This window comes from Mchenga conophoros, linkage group LG7, assembly GCF_057382185.1.
Source record: "Mchenga conophoros isolate Kocher_MC1m ecotype Shallow Benthic linkage group LG7, M_conophoros_male_GT1.1, whole genome shotgun sequence".
Taxonomy (NCBI): domain Eukaryota; kingdom Metazoa; phylum Chordata; class Actinopteri; order Cichliformes; family Cichlidae; genus Mchenga; species Mchenga conophoros.
The window spans coordinates 11,989,406-12,010,633 of record NC_140532.1 but is presented as its reverse complement, the minus strand read 5'-3'; the positions used below and the strand labels follow the sequence as shown (position 1 = coordinate 12,010,633).

At 42.2% G+C, this 21,228-nt stretch overlaps 2 protein-coding genes across 4 annotated transcripts; one reads left to right on the top strand and one right to left on the bottom strand.

Moving 5' to 3' along the window:
• The first annotated feature begins 369 nt into the window (after window positions 1-369).
• Window positions 370-14,815, top strand: st8sia2 (ST8 alpha-N-acetyl-neuraminide alpha-2,8-sialyltransferase 2). 3 transcript variants are annotated; one of them, XM_085282100.1, is made up of 6 exons: window positions 370-834; window positions 2,261-2,317; window positions 4,636-4,776; window positions 4,871-5,128; window positions 9,174-9,467; window positions 13,190-14,815. In XM_085282100.1, exons 1-6 carry the CDS (start codon window positions 737-739, stop codon window positions 13,500-13,502), a joined length of 1,161 nt encoding a protein of 386 aa, XP_085138226.1. In that variant the 5' UTR covers window positions 370-736; the 3' UTR covers window positions 13,503-14,815. The 3 variants fall into 3 exon arrangements, with proteins under 3 accessions (XP_085138226.1, XP_085138227.1, XP_085138228.1); XM_085282101.1 differs by lacking the exon at window positions 2,261-2,317; XM_085282102.1 differs by lacking the exons at window positions 370-834; window positions 2,261-2,317 and adding an exon at window positions 2,358-4,370.
• Window positions 14,816-16,425: 1,610 nt separating this feature from the next.
• fam174b (family with sequence similarity 174 member B) lies at window positions 16,426-20,691 on the bottom strand. The gene is made up of 3 exons (XM_085282103.1): window positions 20,061-20,691; window positions 19,209-19,340; window positions 16,426-18,463 (listed from the first exon to the last, which is right to left on the bottom strand). Exons 1-3 carry the CDS (start codon window positions 20,336-20,338, stop codon window positions 18,460-18,462), a joined length of 414 nt encoding a protein of 137 aa, XP_085138229.1. The 5' UTR covers window positions 20,339-20,691; the 3' UTR covers window positions 16,426-18,459.
• Between the last annotated feature and the right edge of the window lie 537 nt (window positions 20,692-21,228).

Sequence of the window (21,228 nt, the reverse complement as noted above, 5' to 3'; positions counted from 1 at the left end):
TGACTATGAAAGGCACACAAGTAGTTTCCAACAGTGGTGAACACGGCTACAGAAAGATGTTTGACCTTTATTTTGACAACGTGGGTTTTCAGACCACACATGCCTGCTTGAATACTGCACTCAGATGATTCATGCATGCCTGATTTTTTCTCTTTTTTTTTTTAATTTTTTAACCACTCGCCTCATACACCTGTGCAGGCTGGCTCCACACTGCTGCAGTCTCTCACCTCTCCTCACTCCGTGCGCCAGCAACACCTGGAGCAGCAACCTGGAGAGTGAGATCAAACCGGCTGAGTGGATGGTGGATGTGGAGTGGGCGGGTGGGGGGGAGTGAAGATGGGAGAGTTTGGCCCCTGCGCCTTTAAGACTGCATGTGGTCCACATCTCGCTGCTCCCATGGCAGGCTCTGTAGGTGCACGCGTTCAAAGTTTGACTGGGGAATAGAGGGAAGAGCGGAGACCGCAGCAGCGGCGGCAGCAGCAGCAGCAGCAGCATCGCCCCGTCGGGAAACAGAAACACACACAACTGAACATCTGAGAAGAGAGAGAGGAGAGAGGAAGGACCGCAGTTCGCCGGGGAGTGTCCGACTCTGGCGAAAAGAACAAAGGCACAGATGACTGAGCGGATTTTCGCTTTCTAAATGGAAAACACAAGGAGGTTCATTTAAGTCAGTGTTCGCTAAACGGAGGGACTCCCCCCGGCCCCCCCGGCGGCTGCAGCCTCCCCCCTCTCAGCCATGCCGCTTGTATTCCGCACACTGTTGTTCGGCTTTGTAACGCTGCTGGTTGTGCTTTTGATAATTGATGATATTGCAGAAGTGGAGGAAGAAACTGCGTAAGTATCCCGCCGTGATTTATCCACGCAGTGTGTGTGAGAGAGGGAGAGGGAGGGAGAGATGATGCCCATTGTTTTCTTACCCAGCAGGTTATTTCCTTCAGGCTTTCTCAGAAGATTTGAGGTGCGATGTGTGATGTGAGGGGAGGGAAAAGGGGGCTGACTGAGTGGAATAAACGAGTTTATTTGAATTGAAATGAAGTTCGGAGTTTGGGGTGCCGGAGTGTGCGCGGTTTGTTTTCTACATTTGTAACACTTGGGTGCAGCAGGAGCAGCTGTTCCTACAGCAGCCCGCCTGCCTGGGTCTCCAAGGATTAGGCTATTTGTCTTGCAGCAGGCTGCATGCGGGATAGGATACATTTACACTATAAGAGAGAGGGGGGAGAGAAAGAGAGAAGGGGGAAGCGTGTGTGTGTGTGTAAGAGAGACAAAAGAGGTGAAGGGGCAAAAGAACGACAAAAAAAGAGGGTCTCCTCTATATATTTTTCTTCTTTTCATTTTCAGAGTTTGAAATGTTGCCGCAGGATTCCTCCAAGTCACACACACTCGCGTTTGACCTGCAAGAAGATCCATTCTTAATTTAGCATGAAAAACATGCAGGTTCCAAAAAAGAAAAGAAAAAAAATCCAACCAGACCTCAGCAGGGCTACATCCTCCTCTGCTTCTCTTCATAATCATCACATAGATGGAAAGACGCCCTGTTACCTGAATGGCAAAAAAAACAACAACCAAAAAACAAAAACTCACTTTTAAAGAAAAAAATTCTATGTCTCTATGCAGCTTTTGTCTTCTTGCATTTCTCCCCTTTGAGCAAGAACATTTTGTTTTGAAAGCAATTACCCGGCTGTGGCTCACATTGTAATGAGGTCACATTGGTTTGTGATTTGCCGTGGGAGAAGCACCAGAACCAATTCCACTCCTGCATAAAATTCAAGCTAATATGATTATAACAATATATTTAAAGGCCACCGGGATTGTAAAACGAATGAAAGGAGCCCCGGTAGCACTCCGGTGTTTCACTTCTTCACTCCTATATTTAAAGTCGTCTATTAGATGTGACCAAGGTCACGATTGCAAAATTGCTCGAAGCTTAACAATCTGAATGCATATACAATATATTTACTGTAAATGCATTTTGCCTGATGCATTCAACACCCTTGTAAAGCGATCGCTCTTTTCCTCCATGAAAAGAAAATCTTCTTTTCAGTATAATGGGGCCCCATTAAGGTCACATTTCCCCTCATTACATCAGCAAATGGGTCCACAGTGAAGTTCTCTAAAAATGCCTTGATGTGTGCTTTTCACCTTTATTCTGTCTTGTAAGAGTGATGTACAGTACGCCTGCTGCTGGATACAGCTCAGTGTAAGAATCTACACCGCAGTAAGTGATTCATAATTCAATCTAAACCTTTTTTTTCCCACTCAGAAATATTGGACATTCAAAGAAGATGAACTTGCACCAGCTCATCCCCAAACCACACAGGTCTGAAATCTTATCTACTCAGACACACAAACACACACACACACACACACACACACACACACACACACACACACACACACACACACACACACACACACACACACACACACACAGCTGTAGAACACCAGTGGGTAGCTAAATGGCCTCTCTGGGTAATTTTCGCTTGCTATTGGTCACTGAATCCTTTACAGCTATGATGCCACAGTGAGTCAGTCACAGTGAGCGTCTCATTAGTTTTTTTTAAGGCGAGACACAGCCGCTATAAATACCCATCAAAGTATGTGTGTGTATGTGCGTTTGTGTGGTATCCATGTGACAATGCAAACATCTGCCATGTGAGCAAAGCTGGATTTAACTTTAAGGAAACTGCAGTATTTCGCCGAACAGTTATTGTTCATGTCAAGGAGGTCCTTTTTTGGAGCAGTGGCTGAATGAATCAGATACTTAAGTAGAAGTAATATTATCTGTACCTACATATAGCCTGCCGCAAGTCCTTAAGAATCTGAAGCAGTATTTGTGCTCACCAGACACTTCATTAGGTACACCTTTTTACTGTTGGGTTGGACCACTCTCTTGCTTCAAGAGTGACTTAATTCTTTGTAGCACAGATTCAGCAACATGCTGGAAACATTCCTCAGAGATTTTGGTCCATATTGACTTGATAACATCACATATTAGCTGGAGACTTGTCAGGTGCACATCAGTGTTGCGAATCTCCTGTCCCTGCAAAGGTACTGTATTGGATTGGGATAGAGTGACTGTGGGTGCTGTGTGTATACAGTGAACTCACTGACATGTTCACAAAAACAGTTTGAGATGATTTGAGCTTTGTGATGTGTTGCGTTATCTTGCTGGAAGCAGTCATCAACAGATGGGTCCACTGTGGTTGTAAAGGGATTCACATGCTTACCAACAATACTCAGCCATTAGTATTGTTGGTACATATTAGTCCAGAGTATGCCAAGATATAATCCCCCACACCATTTCGCCACCGCTGGCTGCCTGAACCATTGATACAAGGCAGGATCGATCCATGTTCTCGTGTTGTTCGTGCCAAATTCTGACCCTACCGTCCAAATGTCGAAGCAAATCAAGACTCATCACACCAGACAATGTTTTCCCAGTCTTCTGTTGAGTCCATGTGAACTGTAGCTTCAGTTTTCTGTTATTGGCTGAGAGGAGTCCCACAGGTGTGGTCTTCTGCTGCCATAGCACATCAATTTTAAGGTTCACCATGTTTAATATTTAGAGATGCTCTTGTTTGTACTTTGCTTTTAAAGGTGGTGATTTGATTTACTTTTGCCTCCATGTCAGCTGGAAGCAGACAAGAAGGCAACAGACCATTGTCCTTTGACCTTTGACATCAACGATGCTTTTTCTCTTCTTTGGACCATTCTCTATAAACCGTAAAGGTGGTTGCATGGGAAAATCCTAGTATATCAGCAGAATCTGAAATATTCAGATCCCATCTGGCACCAACAACTACGCTTTTTCAAAATAACTTAAATTACATTTTTTTCTCATTCTGATGTTCAGTTTGAACTTCAGCAGGATGTCTTGTCTGGATGCCTAAATGGATACCATGTGATTGGCTGTTTAGATATTTGCATTAATGAGAAGTTGAACAGGTGTCCCTATCAAAATGGCCAGTGATAGAGCAGCCCCATCAGATGTCATGTTCCAGTTCAAATTTTCATCTTAAGTTGGACCTATCTTACTTTTCCTCATTTTCTGGGCTTACTGATGGTAGATGCTCCTATTAAAAATGGCGAAATTTTCAAATAATGGAGCCGGCATGGGAATAACTAAAAATGCCATATGTGAAAAATTCAGGCTTCAGTGTATTAAAAAGGTTCACTTTCATATGTTATTTCCTCCTACTGGCTCTCTATTAGGTCACAAAGAGGGGATAGCCCTAATCGGCAATCTGCTGTTTAAACCTTCTGTTTGCAAGTGGCAACCAATCAGAAATAAGTTGGGTTAAAGGAAGAGGAAGTGAAACTAAATTTCACACATAGAAGATGAACCAAGGGACTGGAAAAGAGCAAAGCCGGTAATAAACAAAGCATGGAGTCATTTGTTGAATCTAGTTTTCTTGTACCGTAACTCTACCTTAGTACACTCAGATTCACATATTTTTCTTGGTTACATTCTATACAGCATCTCTGTTTTTAGTCTGTTCGGAGAAGGAAAAGCTTGACATAACAGCCTTTAGATTTAGCAATGAATGGGGCAAATTCTAGCAATACATGGAGGAGATAACAGGCATAATTTTTTTGGACTGTGTGTTGGTAACACAACTTTTTCTTATCATTTAGAAAAGCTGCAGTACATGTAAACCCCACTGCTTTGACAACAGCAAGCGCGGACACATATCGTCACCGTCCAATCTACAATAACACTGCCAAACACTCGTCAAACAGCTGGACTTTCAATAAGACCCTCTCCCACCTCATCAGGTATTTTTATCACCCTCCACAATTATCTCCACAAGGTTTTACACTTCGCTGTAGACGGGCGGTCATAATTGGCGCATATTTTCTCTTTTCACAGGAAAAACATTCTGAGATTCCTCGACCCGGAGAGAGACATCTCGATTCTGAAGGGCACGCTGAAACCGGGAGATATCATCCACTATGTTTTTGATCGCCACAGTACCACAAACATCTCAGAAAATCTCTACCGTCTCTTGCCAACCGTATCCCCCATGAAAAACCAGCATTACAGGCGCTGTGCCATCGTGGGCAACTCCGGGATCCTTCTGAACAGCAGCTGTGGGCCTGAGATCGACTCTCATGACTTTGTTATCAGGTAACATGGGTGATTTAAGTCTTAGAAGCCTTTTGCTTGAAATAAATCATAAAACACAGCAGTTAAAATGGACTATAATTGAAATAGATTGGTGCATTAAGTTTTAGGCTTGTCTTATCTCCTGCACTGAGTGTATAATTCATATTAGTATGATAATCGATAGCTGGTGGCCACACGGCTGGAAATATTTTAATTGCGCATTTGAAAAAGCTGTCAAAGCCTCTCTGATGGCTTAAATTTGGGAGCCAACTGTCAAGTTGAGAGCTGTTAGATGAACGATTATACATGAAATTGACATTTTGAACAGCCTTTGCATTCAGCGGTAAGACGTTGTGCTTTTCAGAGAAACACCAGTGTTCTCCTGGGCCCTGCTCTCATTTAGCAGAGCGCGCTGTTTGCGAAGCCATCGGCCAGGTCTGTTTGTGTTTGGGTGCAAGCTCGCGAGTCCCTGAGTGGGTTATGTATCACCATTCATACCTGCCACCAGAGGTAAAGAAAAAAAAGCCTGTCAAGGCTGTATTATATTTGGCAGATGGAAAAAAAAAAAGAAAAGTGTTCTGGTTTAAATTATCTTTGGAGTTAGGCATGATCGAACAGAACCGCCCAACCTGCACACTCTCAGAAATCAGTGTTGTTAGAATTAGAGCAGCACCTCACTGCGCTGGTTGATCGATAGCTCAAAGTCTTGCACACCTTTCACGAGTGGATTCTGTTGTATGCCTGTCTGTCTTGTATCTTGTGCTGCCGTGTTACCCTGGTGAGAAGAGGTCATGATTTCTAGACTCCCTCAGCATCATGATAATGCCAGGCGATGGCAGTAATGGTCAGCTGAAGTCACAGAACAGGAAATGTGTCATTTTGAGAAGCGGAGGAATTCGCTTCTGTGCTCACATATCCGATCGGCAGATAATGTTGCAGCTAAATATAGTTCCCTGCCCTTCGCTCGGTTCCCACAAAGTAGGTTGACAGCGTTCGGGGTACATAGATTGCTTCAGCTCATCATGCACCATCTGTTCTTTGCAGTGGGTACATTAGCTGCTGTGGACAGCGACAGCAACCATTAAGATGTAAAACACAACACCCCAGAGCGGAGAACACCCACACAGATAAAAGATCCAGGGTTCATTTGCTCAAATTAATTAATTAATTAATTTTAAAAAAAAATATCAAATCTGTGGCAATTAAAGTTTTAACTCCAAAGCCTGCTGAAGTTTTAGCAAATTTGGCAAATGTGATTCACTTTATAATTATGGTTTAAAACATAGATTATGAAAGAGATAGCATGGCGTTGGTGGCACCTGACCAGTCACAAAAAGGGAGCAATTAAATGAACACGAGGCTTACAGAACAAAATCATTTTTGTTTAATTAAAAATTGCCTTATGAGGCTTTGATGTATTTATTTATTGAGATTCTGAATTTCTACAAGACTGTGATTTCAAGAGGTTCTGTGTTTTTATAATACCTGTACTGATTTTACTAAATCTTGCCTCTGACATATTCCCTCCATGCAACAATAATTAATAAAGACTGAAACTACAGTGGGGCAAAAAAGTATTTAGTCAGCCACCGATTGTGCAAGTTCCCCCACTTAAAATGATGACAGAGGTCAGTAATTTGCACCAGAGGTACACTTCAACTGTGAGAGACAGAATGTGAAAAAAAAATCCATGAATTCACATGGTAGGATTTGTAAAGAATTTATTCGTAAATCAGGGTGGAAAATAAGTATTTGGTCACCTCAAACAAGGAAAGTCTCTGGCTCTCACAGACCTGTAACGTCCTCTGTAAGAAGCTTTTCTGTCCCCCACTCGTTACCTGTATGAATGGCACCTGTTTGAACTCATCATCTGTATAAAAGACACCTGTCCACAGCCTCAAACAGTCAGACTCCAAACTCCGCCATGGCCAAGACCAAAGAGCTTTCGAAGGACACCAGGAAAAGTATTGTAGACCTGCACCAGACTGGGAAGAGTGAATCTACAATAGGCAAGCAGCTTGGTGTGAAAAAATCAACTGTGGGAGCAATCATCAGAAAATGGAAGACATACAAGACCACTGATAATCTCCCTCGATCTGGGGCTCCACGCAAGATCTCATCCCGTGGGGTCAAAATGATCATGAGAACGGTGAGCAAAGATCCCAGAACCACACGGGGGGACCTGGTGAATGACCTGCAGAGAGCTGGGACCAAAGTAACAAAGGTCACCATCAGTAACACACTACAACGGCAGGGAATCAAATCCCGCAGTGCCAGACGTGTTCCGCTGCTGAAGCCAGTGCATGTCCAGGCCCGTCTGAAGTTTGCCAGAGAGCACATGGATGATACAGCAGAGGATTGGGAGAATGTCATGTGGTCAGATGAAACCAAAGTAGAACTTTTTGGTATAAACTCAACTCGTCGTGTTTGGAGGAAGAAGAATACTGAGTTGCATCCCAAGAACACCATACCTACTGTGAAGCATGGGGGTGGAAACATCATGCTATGGGGCTGTTTTTCTGCCAAGGGGACAGGACGACTGATCCGTGTTAAGGACAGAATGAATGGGGCCATGTATCGTGAGATTTTGAGCCAAAACCTCCTTCCATCAGTGAGAACTTTGAAGATGAAACGAGGCTGGGTCTTCCAACATGACAATGATCCAAAACACACCGCCCGGGCAACAAAGGAGTGGCTCCGTAAGAAGCATTTGAAAGTCCTGGAGTGGCCTAGCCAGTCTCCAGACCTCAACCCCATAGAAAATCTGTGGCGGGAGTTGAAAGTCCGTGTTGCTCGGCGACAGCCCCAAAACATCACTGCTCTCGAGAAGATCTGCATGGAGGAATGGGCCAAAATACCAGCTACTGTGTGTGCAAACCTGGTAAAGACCTATAGTAAACGTTTGACCTCTGTTATTGCCAACAAAGGTTATGTTACAAAGTATTGAGTTGTATTTTTGTTATTGACCAAATACTTATTTTCCACCCTGATTTACGAATAAATTCTTTACAAATCCTACCATGTGGATTCATGGATTTTTTTTTTTTTTTTTTTTCACATTCTGTCTCTCACAGTTGAAGTGTACCTCTGGTGCAAATTACTGACCTCTGTCATCATTTTAGGTGGGGGAACTTGCACAATCGGTGGCTGACTAAATACTTTTTTGCCCCACTGTAAATGGAAACAAGCAAAGTCACAGTGGATACTAAGTGAAACAACTGAATTAAAATTTAAAAAGATAAGCAAAAGCTGGGACAGGCAGCTCTAGTTAAACTATGGCTTTTATATAAAACTTGTCATTAATCTTTAGTTAAGAATCACTGCACTGAATTTTGATTCTTTTTACACTGATGTTTCAGATGATGAAAGTTTGACTGAAAGTAAAGAAGTCCTGGTAATTTATCATTGAAAATATGAACAAACCCCGCAGATCTGAAGTGCTCAGACTAAACAAACACTGTAATCAGTGTGTAGATAAGAGAATAAAAACGTATTAACAACAAGGCCTCCTGATGTCTCCTCCCTGCCTACAGAATGGAGATGTTTCGCTGTGAGGATAATTACCAGCTTTGTGTTTTTCTGACATTTACTTTCAGGCGGAGACTAACATCAATGAAGAAAATGCCACCCTGCTTTCCTGCTGAATTTCACCTTTACTTCTGCTCTGTTTCACTCTTCAGACTTTGGGTGGTGGTGGGGGAAACAGATGGTTGCTAAATTACGTGGAAAAAATAAACGAATAAACAAAAGCTTCTCGTCAAGGTTTCACGATGAGATGATCGAACAGCTTCCACCTTTGGCTTAATGCAACCCGTCAGTTATCCACCTGTGTTTCATTAATCAGAACCACATAGGGAGGTGAAAGTTACTTAAAAGTTGCCTTCATAGAGGATATCAGAGCTTTAACTGTAACATAAAGGTGGAAAGTTTTGACTTTCTTTACTTTTGTATACTTGTAAAAGCCTTACACATCATTAGCGAACCATATATTTGATTCATTTGTGTAAATCCTAGGTGTTTAATAGAGTATTTCCCCATGTTAAAACTGAACGCTCTTTGCTTTAAGGTGTAACCTGGCACCGGTGGAGGAATACTTTCAGGACGTGGGATGGCGGACCAACTTGGTGACCATGAACCCGTCAGTAGTGCAGCGAGCCTTCCAGGACCTGGTCACCAATGAGTGGAAGGAACGCTTCTTACGGCGTCTTCGAAGCCTCAGCGGCAGCGTGTTGTGGATCCCAGCCTTCATGGCCAAGGGCGGAGAGGAGCGCGTGGAGTGGGCACTGCGTCTCATCCTGCTGCACACCGTAGACATACGCACCGCCTTTCCATCGCTGCGCCTTCTCCATGCCGTCAGAGGGTAAGATGCTCAAGCACAGACTTATAAGAACACCTGTGAGCAGCACACTCAAAGGGGCTGACGAAGACAATCTGCAGCCCAGGTGGCTATTTTTAAGCACAGCTGATCACCGGGGGCAGTCGGTGAGATAAAGCTACTCTGCCTTTCTCCACTCAAGGGCCCACCTATCAAATTTACCTAAAAGGGAAACTGTTATGCTCATTTTTCAGCCCTATAGTTTTATTCTGGGTCTCTGACTGAGTAGCTTTGCATGACTCACAGTTCCAAGAATGACTTATTTTGGTTAAACGTCCCTCCCCACTGTGCAGCCTTTAGTTAATCTTCTATTTGTAACAAGTCATTTTAGCTAACTCCATTTAAGCCAACTTACTGCTTAAACTGTCAGTGCTTTTGTCTTTGGGAAAGCCAAATTGAGTATTATTTTGGACAATAACTTCTTTCTAATAATTTGAGGACTCTCGGTCTGTCCGTCCATCTGTTCTCCAACTGTTCTTTCAATCCACTTCAAATTTTGCAGGGGTATTAGTGGGGCCCCTGGCTGAGTGCAGTGCCCAGTTTGACGTCATTTGAATGAACGGCTCACAAGATTTTGACTAAAAGAGTGACAGCTGTGCTGTGCCGTTATCGTTCTGTGCTTCACTTTTGCCTCTCAGCCCTAAGTTTAGGATCACAGCTAACTGCCAAACACTAACCTGAACCTAATTCTAATTTTAACCCTAAGCTTAGTCTTAACCCTCAAAAAGGGCCTTGAAATTTGAAAGCATGACAGAAAAGTGCCAACTTTTAAAAAATGTAATTAAAAAAAAATCGCACGAAGACAGCTGAACAAGTATGAACGACATTTCTTTGTTTACACTTTTATCTCATTGTATGTGTTTGCTTTCCTGAAACGGTCTGTCTGTTCTGCACAGGGCTGTTTTAAACGGGCACCATCGCACTCATTTGTTCGGTTGCTGTCTCCTTTTATAGCTGTCCTCTTTTCAAGTCTGCAGCTTTAGGATCGCCTGCTTGTGACACATTTATGGGACACTTGTAAATTGTGGAAACTCGGGGAAAAAAGGGAGGAAAAGAAATGGGTTTCTTTTTCCCGAAATGAGCACTGTGACAAAAAAATAAGGAAAATATAAAATAGGCCCACTTTATATATAAAATACCAATTTAACCCTGGATACAATGTGATGGGGTCAATTTGGGAAATGTACTTCTTTCACATGGGCAGATGTTGCTTCAGGTCTAGTCTTGTCTGATGTCATGTCAGGTAAGAAGCATTTAGCTTAGTGTGAATATCTTGAGGAAAGGAAAGGAAAAGTACTAGCCTGGTCTCTTTGGCTCAAGTTGAATGTTTGCATATGCTGCTTAGTTCTGTCCAACAGTGCTGCACCCGCACAATGCTCAATGCTTGCTTTGAGGGCAGGGTGCATGAGAGGATTCAGTACAAGTCCACAAGGACACGCACGGTGTTTAAGTCCATCTCCTTGTGCACACTTTCCACTAAAGCTGCTTGAGCACAGAGGGAAGTTAAAAATTCTCTAGAAATTGAGTGCTGTGTCTGCCCACCATGCTTGGGAAAGGCTTTTCCATAGTGCTTAGCACGCATGGTAATCAACATGGACCAGTCTTTAAGCAGCTGCTGTACTTCACAGCAAAGATACCGTGGCTAAAAAGTGTGAGAGTCACCCAGCATTTCGTAATCATCCACAGGAGCTCTGTGTGGTTTGATTAGATGGTCCTGCCCAGTTACAGCTGGGAGAGGTTAACCTGCATCATCACTCCAAAATGAAACCACAATATCATCCTCATGGTGAAATCAAAAGAAAAGTCACGGGGTCAGAGGTGGTGCTGGACCAAAATATAATATGACATTTCCATTGAGTCACAGCGCTCCCACCATTTGACTCTATCTTGGTTAAAAAAAAGCAGGGAGCAGCGAGTCCTGCACCTGACACCGTGACATTGCCAGGCAACCAGCAGAGATGCTGCATTAAAAAGCTGTGTGGACTGACCTCATGGTGTTCATAAAGTCAATCTTTCGACTTGATTCTCTGCAAGAAAGCAAACACACACATTTCACAATTCAGCGTCACGCTGAGGCTTCACTGATGAGGCGAAGTCAAAATCTCGGTGATCACATGTTCCCGTCAGCTCTTTAGCCTGATTTATACGAGCTTGTGAAAAGATCAGTTTGCCTAATTATTTGCAAATGTTGTTGATTTGTTCCTTCTGCTGCTTTTTCCGGAGCTCCTGCATAGCTCAGATAATAGGAAAAGCTGCTGCGCTGTGGTTTAATGTGTTGTGTTTAGTGCATTTGGTTAATCATGTTATAAATTCCATTTATTATCATTACTGTTATCTTTTTTTATTTAACAGCTTGTCAGTGATTTTTTTTTAAGAAGTCCTCTTTACACTGATGTCAAATGTCCTAAAGTGCATTTGGACATTTATAAAAATCCCTCTCTGCTATTGTTTGTGTGTCCTCGCCTCTGTTATCATTAGCACACTCTGCCCTGGTTCTTTCCTGCCTCGTTAAAAGCCTAACAACCACCGCTGGTCGGTGACCAAATTATGCGATTTTCTATGCTCCAACTCACTCTCGGTATTGCAAAGAGGTACAACCAGCCATGATTTTTCTTGTTTACAGACCGTAAGAAACAGTCTTTGCCCTAAATCGATAGTCGTGCCTGATAAATGCTCCCCTGACCTTTCCTTGGAAAAGCTGAACTTTAAATCGTGCTAGTTTGCAGTAGAGAATAAATCTTATGTGCTCATATTCACCGCAACCAAATCTCAAATCTCACCTCGGATGATGCCACTGATAATTAAACCCTGTTCTCCTGCCCACTGTTTGTCCTGCACGGCACTGCTGCTGCATCTCAACACGAGCTTCCACATTAACTATAGAGGGTGTTAGAGGAGAGGCTGTTGTGGCCTCAAGGCTGGGCAAATGGGCCAGTGACTGGAAAGGAAAATGAAGCTGATGCAAGCGAACGTGTGACCATCTGTCCCCGAAGCTGCTCCCAAGGGGAGCGTGTGGCACGTCACTGTCACAGGAGCTGCTAGTCACCTCAGGTAGAGAAAATAGTCGTGCAGAGCAGCTGTGGCGTCTGCAGCTTTTGTTAAAAAGGCTCACGCAGTGAAAAGAACGTACAGTCTGTGCTGCTCAGCAACACTCTGCAAAAAAGTAAAACATAAAAAAATCGTCCACCTAAATATTTTTGATTTCATGTCAAATTCAGCAGCCAGGAGTTACTGCAGTTCTGCAACTGCAGTGAAAAAATCCAACTCTCGACAGATAGAAGTCATTTTCTTTCACAAAATTAAAAATCCCATTTCCTACAGCTTCAACCAATCACCAGTGGAAAACTCAAAGGTAAAAGAGAGAGAGGGAAGAAAGCAGCCAGTCATCACGTTTGAAAGACTGAAATTATTAAACCAACTGACCTACAGAAGACTTTAGGAATATGCGAGACAGTTGTGAGGCCAGTGTGTTGTTGTTTACATCAGAAAGGTGTCGGTCAAACTCTCTATTTTTGCTTGTGTCGCGCAGGATTCAACTCCTCCTCTTACTGAAGGAGAAAAGTGGTTCTTCCCAGTGAATGCAGAGCTCACTGTGTACCCAGAAAAGAGTTATGGACACCTTCATTGCTCATCCTTTTGTTCTGGTTCTGTCCGAGTGTCTCCTGTTTTGTCTCATCTTACAGCTCTGTCTCTGTCTGCATCTGCAGGTACTGGCTGACGAACAACGTCCACATCAAACGTCCGACCACCGGCCTCCTCATGTACACAATGGCCACTCGCTTCTGCGAGGAGATCCACCTTTACGGCTTTTGGCCCTTTTCGCTCGACCCGCAAGGCAAACCGGTTAAATACCACTACTACGACACCCTCAAATATGAGTACACCTCCAGCTCGAGTCCTCACACCATGCCTTTGGAGTTCAGGACCCTGAGCACGTTGCACAGACAGGGGGCGCTACGGCTCCACACTGGGGTTTGTGGCATCCAGCAGAGACCACAGAAAGATCTCCAGAGCAAATAGCAGAAGGTTCTGCGGCAAGCAGACTTGAATACGAGCAGTTTTTCTCGTTGCTAGCACTTTTATGAGACTTGAATTAACTTATTTTCAACAGCTGGAATGAACAATTTTTCTATTTCAAGCTCAAAGAGTGACCAACTCCACCCTCAGGCCTGAGGTCTCTCCACAAGCACATCTTTTTTTGCGTGTCTGTATGTGTGTTGATTAAATAAATTAATGAATATAATTTCATTTTTATATTCTAAATTAAAAGTAGCTGACATCCCACAAGTGTTAAAACTTAATAAGGCTGGCTCTGAAATTCATATTCCAACTTTGCGATGACAAGACTCAATTTAGGGGTGTTTTGTGAGCTGTTAAATTACTGGTTCGCTTGTTGAGCCACAAGATGGAAGCACTTAATAATCAGGAAGAATGATGATAGAGGAAAAAAGGGGACCAACGTTTCTTTTTAAAACACTTTGAAATGGAATCTCTTAAACGCTTTCTATGACATAACCTTACTTTAATGTTAGAAGGTTAATAACAAGCAAAAACTCAAACCTCCAATAAACCAGAGCCACCGTCTAATAAAGTTAGGTTACCTTGAGAACCAAATCAAGAAAGGAAGGCGTGAGCATAATGGAGGAGTGCACCAGCTGTTCACATACGAATGTTTACTCAGACTTTGCCAACGGTAAACCCACTTTGTAAACTTTCCTCAAACAGCACCAGCCCTGTTTCCTCACCGGAGGGTGAGACGGTAGCTGGATGTTTGTACTAAGAAGAGGTTTACTTTTTGAGATGAATGTATTCGTTGGCTTCCTTACAAACCTGGGAACAAGCAAGCTCCATAATGTGCTTTTAAATTAACATTAAGTCGCAATCAGCAACTATTTCAGTGAAATATCACTGAGAGGACCCCGAGCTGGACATCTGTATGCCTTTATTCATGTGGAGCAAGGGTTCTCAAGGTTTTTATGACCAATGTAGGGAGAGGAGGTCTGCACACATCACAAACACTGGAAATGTGTGTGACGTGTCTGTTATTTGTGTTTTTAATTGACTTTTCGTGACACTTAATATGTTCAGTGTTGCATTTCTTGACACCAGCTATATATGTCAGTGGTAGAAAGGTTTAGTCTGCTATAATGGCTGTAACACAGATATGTGCTGCTACACTCACTGGCCACTTTGTTAGGCACAGCTGTTCAACTGGTTGTTAATGCAAATATCTCATCAACCAATCATGAGGCAGCAGTGCATTTGGGAATGTTGGCAAATGTGGTCAAGATGACCTGCTTAGGTTTGAACTGAGCATCAAAATAGGGAAGAAAGGGGATTTAAGTGACTCTGAATGTGTCAGACAGGCTGGTCTGAGTATTTCACAATCTGCTGATCTGCTCGGATTTTCCCACACAACCATCTGTAGGGTTCACAGAGAATGGCCTGATAAAGAGAGGAGCTCACTGGATCGTGAGCAGCAGTTCTTTGGGTGGAAATGCCTTGTTGATGTCAGAGGTCAGAGGAGCATGGCTAGACTGCTTTAAGCTGACTCAAATTATTGTTACAACCCAGGTATGCAGAAGAGCTTCTCTGAACACACAACACGTTGCACCGTGAAGCAGACGGGGCACAGCGACAGGAGACCACAACGGGTGGTCGTGGAATGTTTCCAGCACATATCCCATAAAGCATTAAGGCAGCTTACTAGCAAGGTAACCTAATGAAGTGGCCAGTGAGTGTAAAGAATAGTTTGATGTGTGGATTAGTTAAATATAAACTAGTGCATTTCTTTCTTTGTTGCCCTGAAAGACCTCGTAACATGTTACCAAGAGCTGCTACGGGCTCACAGGTCACACTTTAAGAAATATGGAGGTAGAGTGATGTGTTCATTTTTCTTGTAGAGCATGTTTGGAATTAGTATTAAACCAATATAATAGTTTGATACATAGTATTGTGCCTATAATAAATCAATTCCACCAGTCCCTAAGTGGACCATCCCCATGCCCAGACACTATAAAAGGTTTTATTTGGCTGTGAGTTCTTTAACCTAGTTATCAGTTTAAAATAAAAACAGAGTATGCAAAAAACGTCTCGTCGTAGGCCTCTGGTCAGGATAGAAACTCCTTTTTATGTACATTTTAAGGCCAGTAGTAGACTGGCTTTTCAAACGGGAACATCTTAACACAAGATTAAATTGTATTTTTGTACTTCGAGGATCCACCTCATCAAAAGGGGTTTTGTTTTGGGCTTTTTTTTTTTTTTTTTTTTTTTTTTTGGAGTTATCTCGATGTTGAGATTTTGGCCAAGAAGCTCTGGGTATTTTTCTGTAACAATATGCCTCTGTTATAGAAAATTAAAGGAAGCATTTGAAATATTCCAAGAGCTCCATAGCTAAACAAATAGCCTCTCATGCGCTCTCAGCCATGTGATTTGTCCACAAAAAGTGTTGTTTTGACAGGATGCGCCTGTTGACTTGCATGTCGACCTTATTACGCCGCCAATTAAGTTAAGAATAGACATGAAAGTTGTACTAGAGACGTCAGCAGTCTGAAGCAATGAAAGGTTTATTTGTGTGAGCTTGTCTGACTTTGGCAAAAAATAGAAACGGTTTGTGACCAACGCTATTAAGTTAATTAACCCAGAATGTGGAGTTTGCCACAGATGAGAAAAACTTTCTCACACATGTTCCCTGCTCTGAAGATTGTACAGTTTTTATCTTGCTCCCCCCCCCCCCACGTACCCTGTTAACATCTGTTTAATGTGCAAATTACAGCAAACTAATACTCGCTTTTGCACGTTTGTCTTGTGTTAATGGATACAGTTTGAGCATATTCCAGTCTTTTTGTTCGTTTTTATGATCCTCAGTGTGACTCACTGATGCTTAACGTGTGCATTTATGACAACGTGAATGTACTTTTCTGTGGCAAAAAAATACACAAAATTTTTCCTTGACACTTCAAAGGAAGCGGGTTTATTTCAGTGGCTTTTCAAATAAATGGAAACTGAGGAAACAGACAGGGCTACACGCACATCTGTGTCAGAAACCAAGCAGGGGCTTGTTTACTATAAACTTTTAAAACAGTTCCACTTGTAATTTTTTTTCTTTTTTGTTTTTGGGTAAAATGCGGAATCATGGAAATTAGTTTCACCGCTACAGCTTTAATTTCTCTTTACGAGCGACCATGTGCGGCAGATGATTCGGTGAAGTTTTTCCATCATTTCACACAACTCCAGCCAAGAAAAAGAAAAAAAAAAAACTTTGACAAAGGTTGGCATCTTTGTCTGAGCAGGCACAAACACATTGATCTGCAGCTTTCTGCACAAACAGTTAAAGACACGGGACAGAAGAGAAAAAGTGGAAAACAGTAAATAACAGCAGCCAGCTTGAGGAATATTACAGAACATCATATTTCAAAAAATTCAGTATGTTTACAAGTTTGATTCACATATGATTCAATGAATGATTCTGTCAAGACAATAAACACATCCAGCTTTACCCAAAATTCCAAAAACACTTTATTTCAGACAGGCGTGGGGAGAGAAAGAAAACGATAAATTGATTGTGCAAGTTTGGTCACGGCAGTCTTTTTATTTTCTTATTAAACCGAGGATGGAGGTCATTTGGAAACAGCTGCACCTGCAGGCCACAGTGCACTATCAGATAACAGTTTGGATTAAAAGAGAAGGTCACAGACGGCAACCGCGCGACCGTGTGCTGCAGAAAAGCTCATCTGTGTCTGTTCTGCCTCGCTCCTCAAACAATGTAATTATCGTTATTGGGCAGACGGAGACGTGAGGGTCTTGTGATCTCCTCTGCTTTTCCTTTCATTCACTGTGAATAAAACTTTAGGTAGATAATCGTAATTTAATTTTTTTTAATATGAGTTTTTAATATAGTGGTTTAGTATTTATAAAAAGTAACAATCACTTCCCCAAATGTCAAAAGTGGCCTTTAATACAATCATAGCCCAGGAAAATTTCTTCTTTTATGAGAAGAAGTCAGTTAGCCATTAGTGAATATTACAGTGAGGGACTTTAATTTGTTAGCTCGTATAAAGAATATCAAATTTGGGGATATTTTTAAAGCGAGCAACTGGACTTTGACCCTGAAAAGTCAAACTTTAACTTGGCCTTGAAAGTAAGATACTGGGCGCATGTTAATCACTGTGGCGGCATGACCGCAGTCTCCACAGGCAGCGCCGATCCTGCTCAGCGGTTCCTTTTTTAAGGATTAAGCGTGTTTCAGCGCACTCGATAACAGCAGATTCACATTCATAGCAAACTGGTATATACTCCATAAATATGACACAAAGTCTTTGCGCTTCGAGTCAAATCTGATAACCTTAAAGGTCAACGTCAGCTGTGATAGCAGCGAAACAGGAATGTCTGAAAGAATACACGGTAAAATATATATATATATGTAGCGTATGTTCACTCCTGACCGGAAAGCCTTTAACAGTATATACGCACAACAAAGTGGTTAGTACATATAGGTAATATTTGGTTTTGGTTAAAAAAATATCAATTAAATTTTACAGTTGAAGAAAGTACTCTTGGTAAATGACTACTTTACGCATTAGGCGATGATCTGTAGTGACCACCATGTATTTATTTAGTTATTTAAAGTGTGATTAACCCTGGATTACGGACATGGCTTCAAAGCAGACATTCGCTGAAAGACTTTTGGAGCCTCCTTATCTCTAACATTAGAAATAACCTGGGAGATTATTTGGCTCACGTGATAGAAGCTTTAGGAAAGCAGCGAACAGTAATGTCAAAACACCATTTAACCACAGATACAAGCCATGCACTGACAGCATTAAGTTGCTGATATGGTAAGACTTGGAAATGCGCGCACACACACACACACACACACACACACACACACCCCCCAAAAAATACAGGAAATCACTTGTACTTGTCCCGGGCCAAGTGGGAGTCATCAGCTCAAACACGCTGACGTCCACGCCGGTATTCACCTGCAAAGCAGAAACTTAGAGTTACTTAACGAGCACACAGTGAGGAGGAAGTGTGTTTGCCCGTCAAGAGTCCTGTCTGACTTGGAAGTCAGGAATGTCAATTAAACAAGGCGTCCCTTTGAGGAAGTGACTGTGTGAACAATGGAAAGCACGGAAGGGTGAGACCTAAAGTCAACAGTGCATTAGAATTAAAGTAGTGTGTTTCTTTAGGATGACCAAAGCTGGTCAGACACACAGTTTTTAATCAAGCTTTGTACTTAAAAAAAAAAAAAAAACTTCCGGGACGGCTGGTAAATTTGCCGTTGTGCAAAATTTCACAGTCAAAACCAAAGTGCAATCTTGCATAAGCAAATCAGGGTTTCAGCATTTTATGACTGTAATAGTAAAGATTAAGGCGCCTGAGGAAAACGTATCAGTGTTTTAAAATCTACATTAACCTTACATTTGCTGTGTAAGAACCTGTACAAAGAAACTTATGATCTGTCTTCAAGGCCATCATTTTTAGTACTCATGGCTTCTCATGGTCAGCATCTCATCCACATCTACATTTTCTCTTCTCTGATACACGTAGAACATTCTCAGTACATGAGGCTCTCGTGTTTTCTTTCTTCTCTGCTTATGTGACCAGTAGAAATTGAAGAAAAGGAGTTTTTCCTCTGGTTCTGCTTGGAATATGATGAATGTAACATGATGAACTTGTCATTGCTTAAGTGATCCAAAAGAAATAAAAACAAAACAAACCAACCTGTATTTGACATCGAAAAGGGTTGAGTCATCCTCTTCATCGTTTTCTTCATTGAGAGGCGCCATCTCGACGCGCTCTGCAGGTGTAGTGATAATATCATACTTCCGAGTCTTCCTGATTCTTCTGCCAGATCTGCGAGAAAAGACAACAGTCACACATGAGGTGAGCAAGAGAATTAAAACTTTGCCTTTTGGACCACAAAGCCTACAACCTGAAGTTGTAATCTTCCTTTAGTTCTGCCATATGAAGTGTGTTAAAGTGCTCAGACTGGCCCAAAAAGTGGGGCAAATATTATTTCAATATGGTGATAATCAGTTGCTTAAGTAAGCGCCAACCTCCCAAAGAAGAAGTTCCAGTTTGACTGCAAAGGAAAATAGCAACTAGCAGAATTAGATCTGACCTGGATCTTACACTGTTTTTATTTACATCAACTTCTTAAATGCTAGGGACTAAAAAAAACCTCACTGATTAATTAGAAATATGATCAACAGTTTGACTGCAAAGGAAAATAGCAACTAGCAGAATTAGATCTGACCTGGATGAGCCCGAAAATAAACTGTGCAATCAGAGAAATGTAAACAGAGTAACAATGTAGCCCACTTCACTAGATTCAAGGCTTACGGGCACATAAAACGACTACATAAGGCAGTATGACGCTAAACTTATCAGTGCCTAGAAATCCCCGTAAGATGAGAATCAACAGGCCCAGACCCTTCTCCATCACATCACACGGGGACAAATCAACCACACGCAAATGTATAAACAATCCTGCTCTCATAATGTCTGCATGACTTTTACAGCTTCACAACCGTTGCAACGATTGCTTTGTTTTTTCTGCGCCAACCTGCCTACCTGACCACTTTGATGACCAGGCACGTGATGAGAGCAGCTGTTAACACGCAGATGAAAATAACAATGTTTTTCAGGGTCGGAAGATACGTCATTAGAGATGAAATCCGGGATCCCACGGCAGCATCCGTGGCATTGTTAGTCAGTGAATCTTGACTGATGACGGATGATGATGATGTTGAATTTAAGTGCGTCGCAGATGAAGGAGTGAGCAATAGTTCGCCGCTGACCCCCCAAAGAGCCGCGGCAATAAAGGTTAAGGCCAGGTTATGAGCCACCATTGTCCTGAAATAATAAAAACGCAAGCGGGATACTGCCCGTAGTTTCTCCCGAAATAGATGAGCGGCGACAGCAGCTGTCACATTATAGAGAATCCGCTTATCGGTGTCAGATTTGGTTGTTTACACAATAAAGCCAGAGGGAGAGATGCGCAGACATTTCTCTACACGTCCAAGCTGTCCTCAAAGCTGCGCTTCCCCCGTCGTAACTTGCATTTGATCCCAAAACGTGTTCCTCTCGAGGGGAGCTACAGCGATCCCTTCCTGACTGTACGAGGACTTCGCGCAGAGAAGGGGATTATCCGCCTCCGGAAGAGCTCTGCAGGCTGACCCGCTGTTCCCGGTGCTGAAGAAGAGCATTATGTGGGCTTGTGCTGCGTTCAAGCTAATCGTGTAATTTCAACAACTTCGTGCGATTGGGGGAAAATTATGCTGGCAACTTTAGTTTGACCTGTTAGTAGCTTACCTTAATAAAAAACAAATTTAAAAAAAGCTCATAAAATACAAGAGACATATCAAAGAAATGTGCAGGTCCAATTTCATGGATTTCCTTTCAACACGGCTCATATTTTGAATCATTAGAAGTTATTAGAAGTGTGGACGAGACTTTCCTTAGCTGACAGAAACAACGCCTGGTGTAGTTTTATGTTGCTGTGGCCCATCTACTTCACAGTTCAAGATACTGGCTACTGATATGGTTTCAGTGTTAATAGATAACAGCTTTTAAATGTATTTGATTTTTAGAAAATGGTCATTTTTAGTCATCAGCGTTTAAAGAGCTATTGAAGGAAATTAAAAAACAGTTTATTCTGTCCCATCCAAAGCTACTTTTCTTGGTATTTTACAGTGTTTTCATTTATTTATATGTGATTTTAGAACAACATATGAATTTC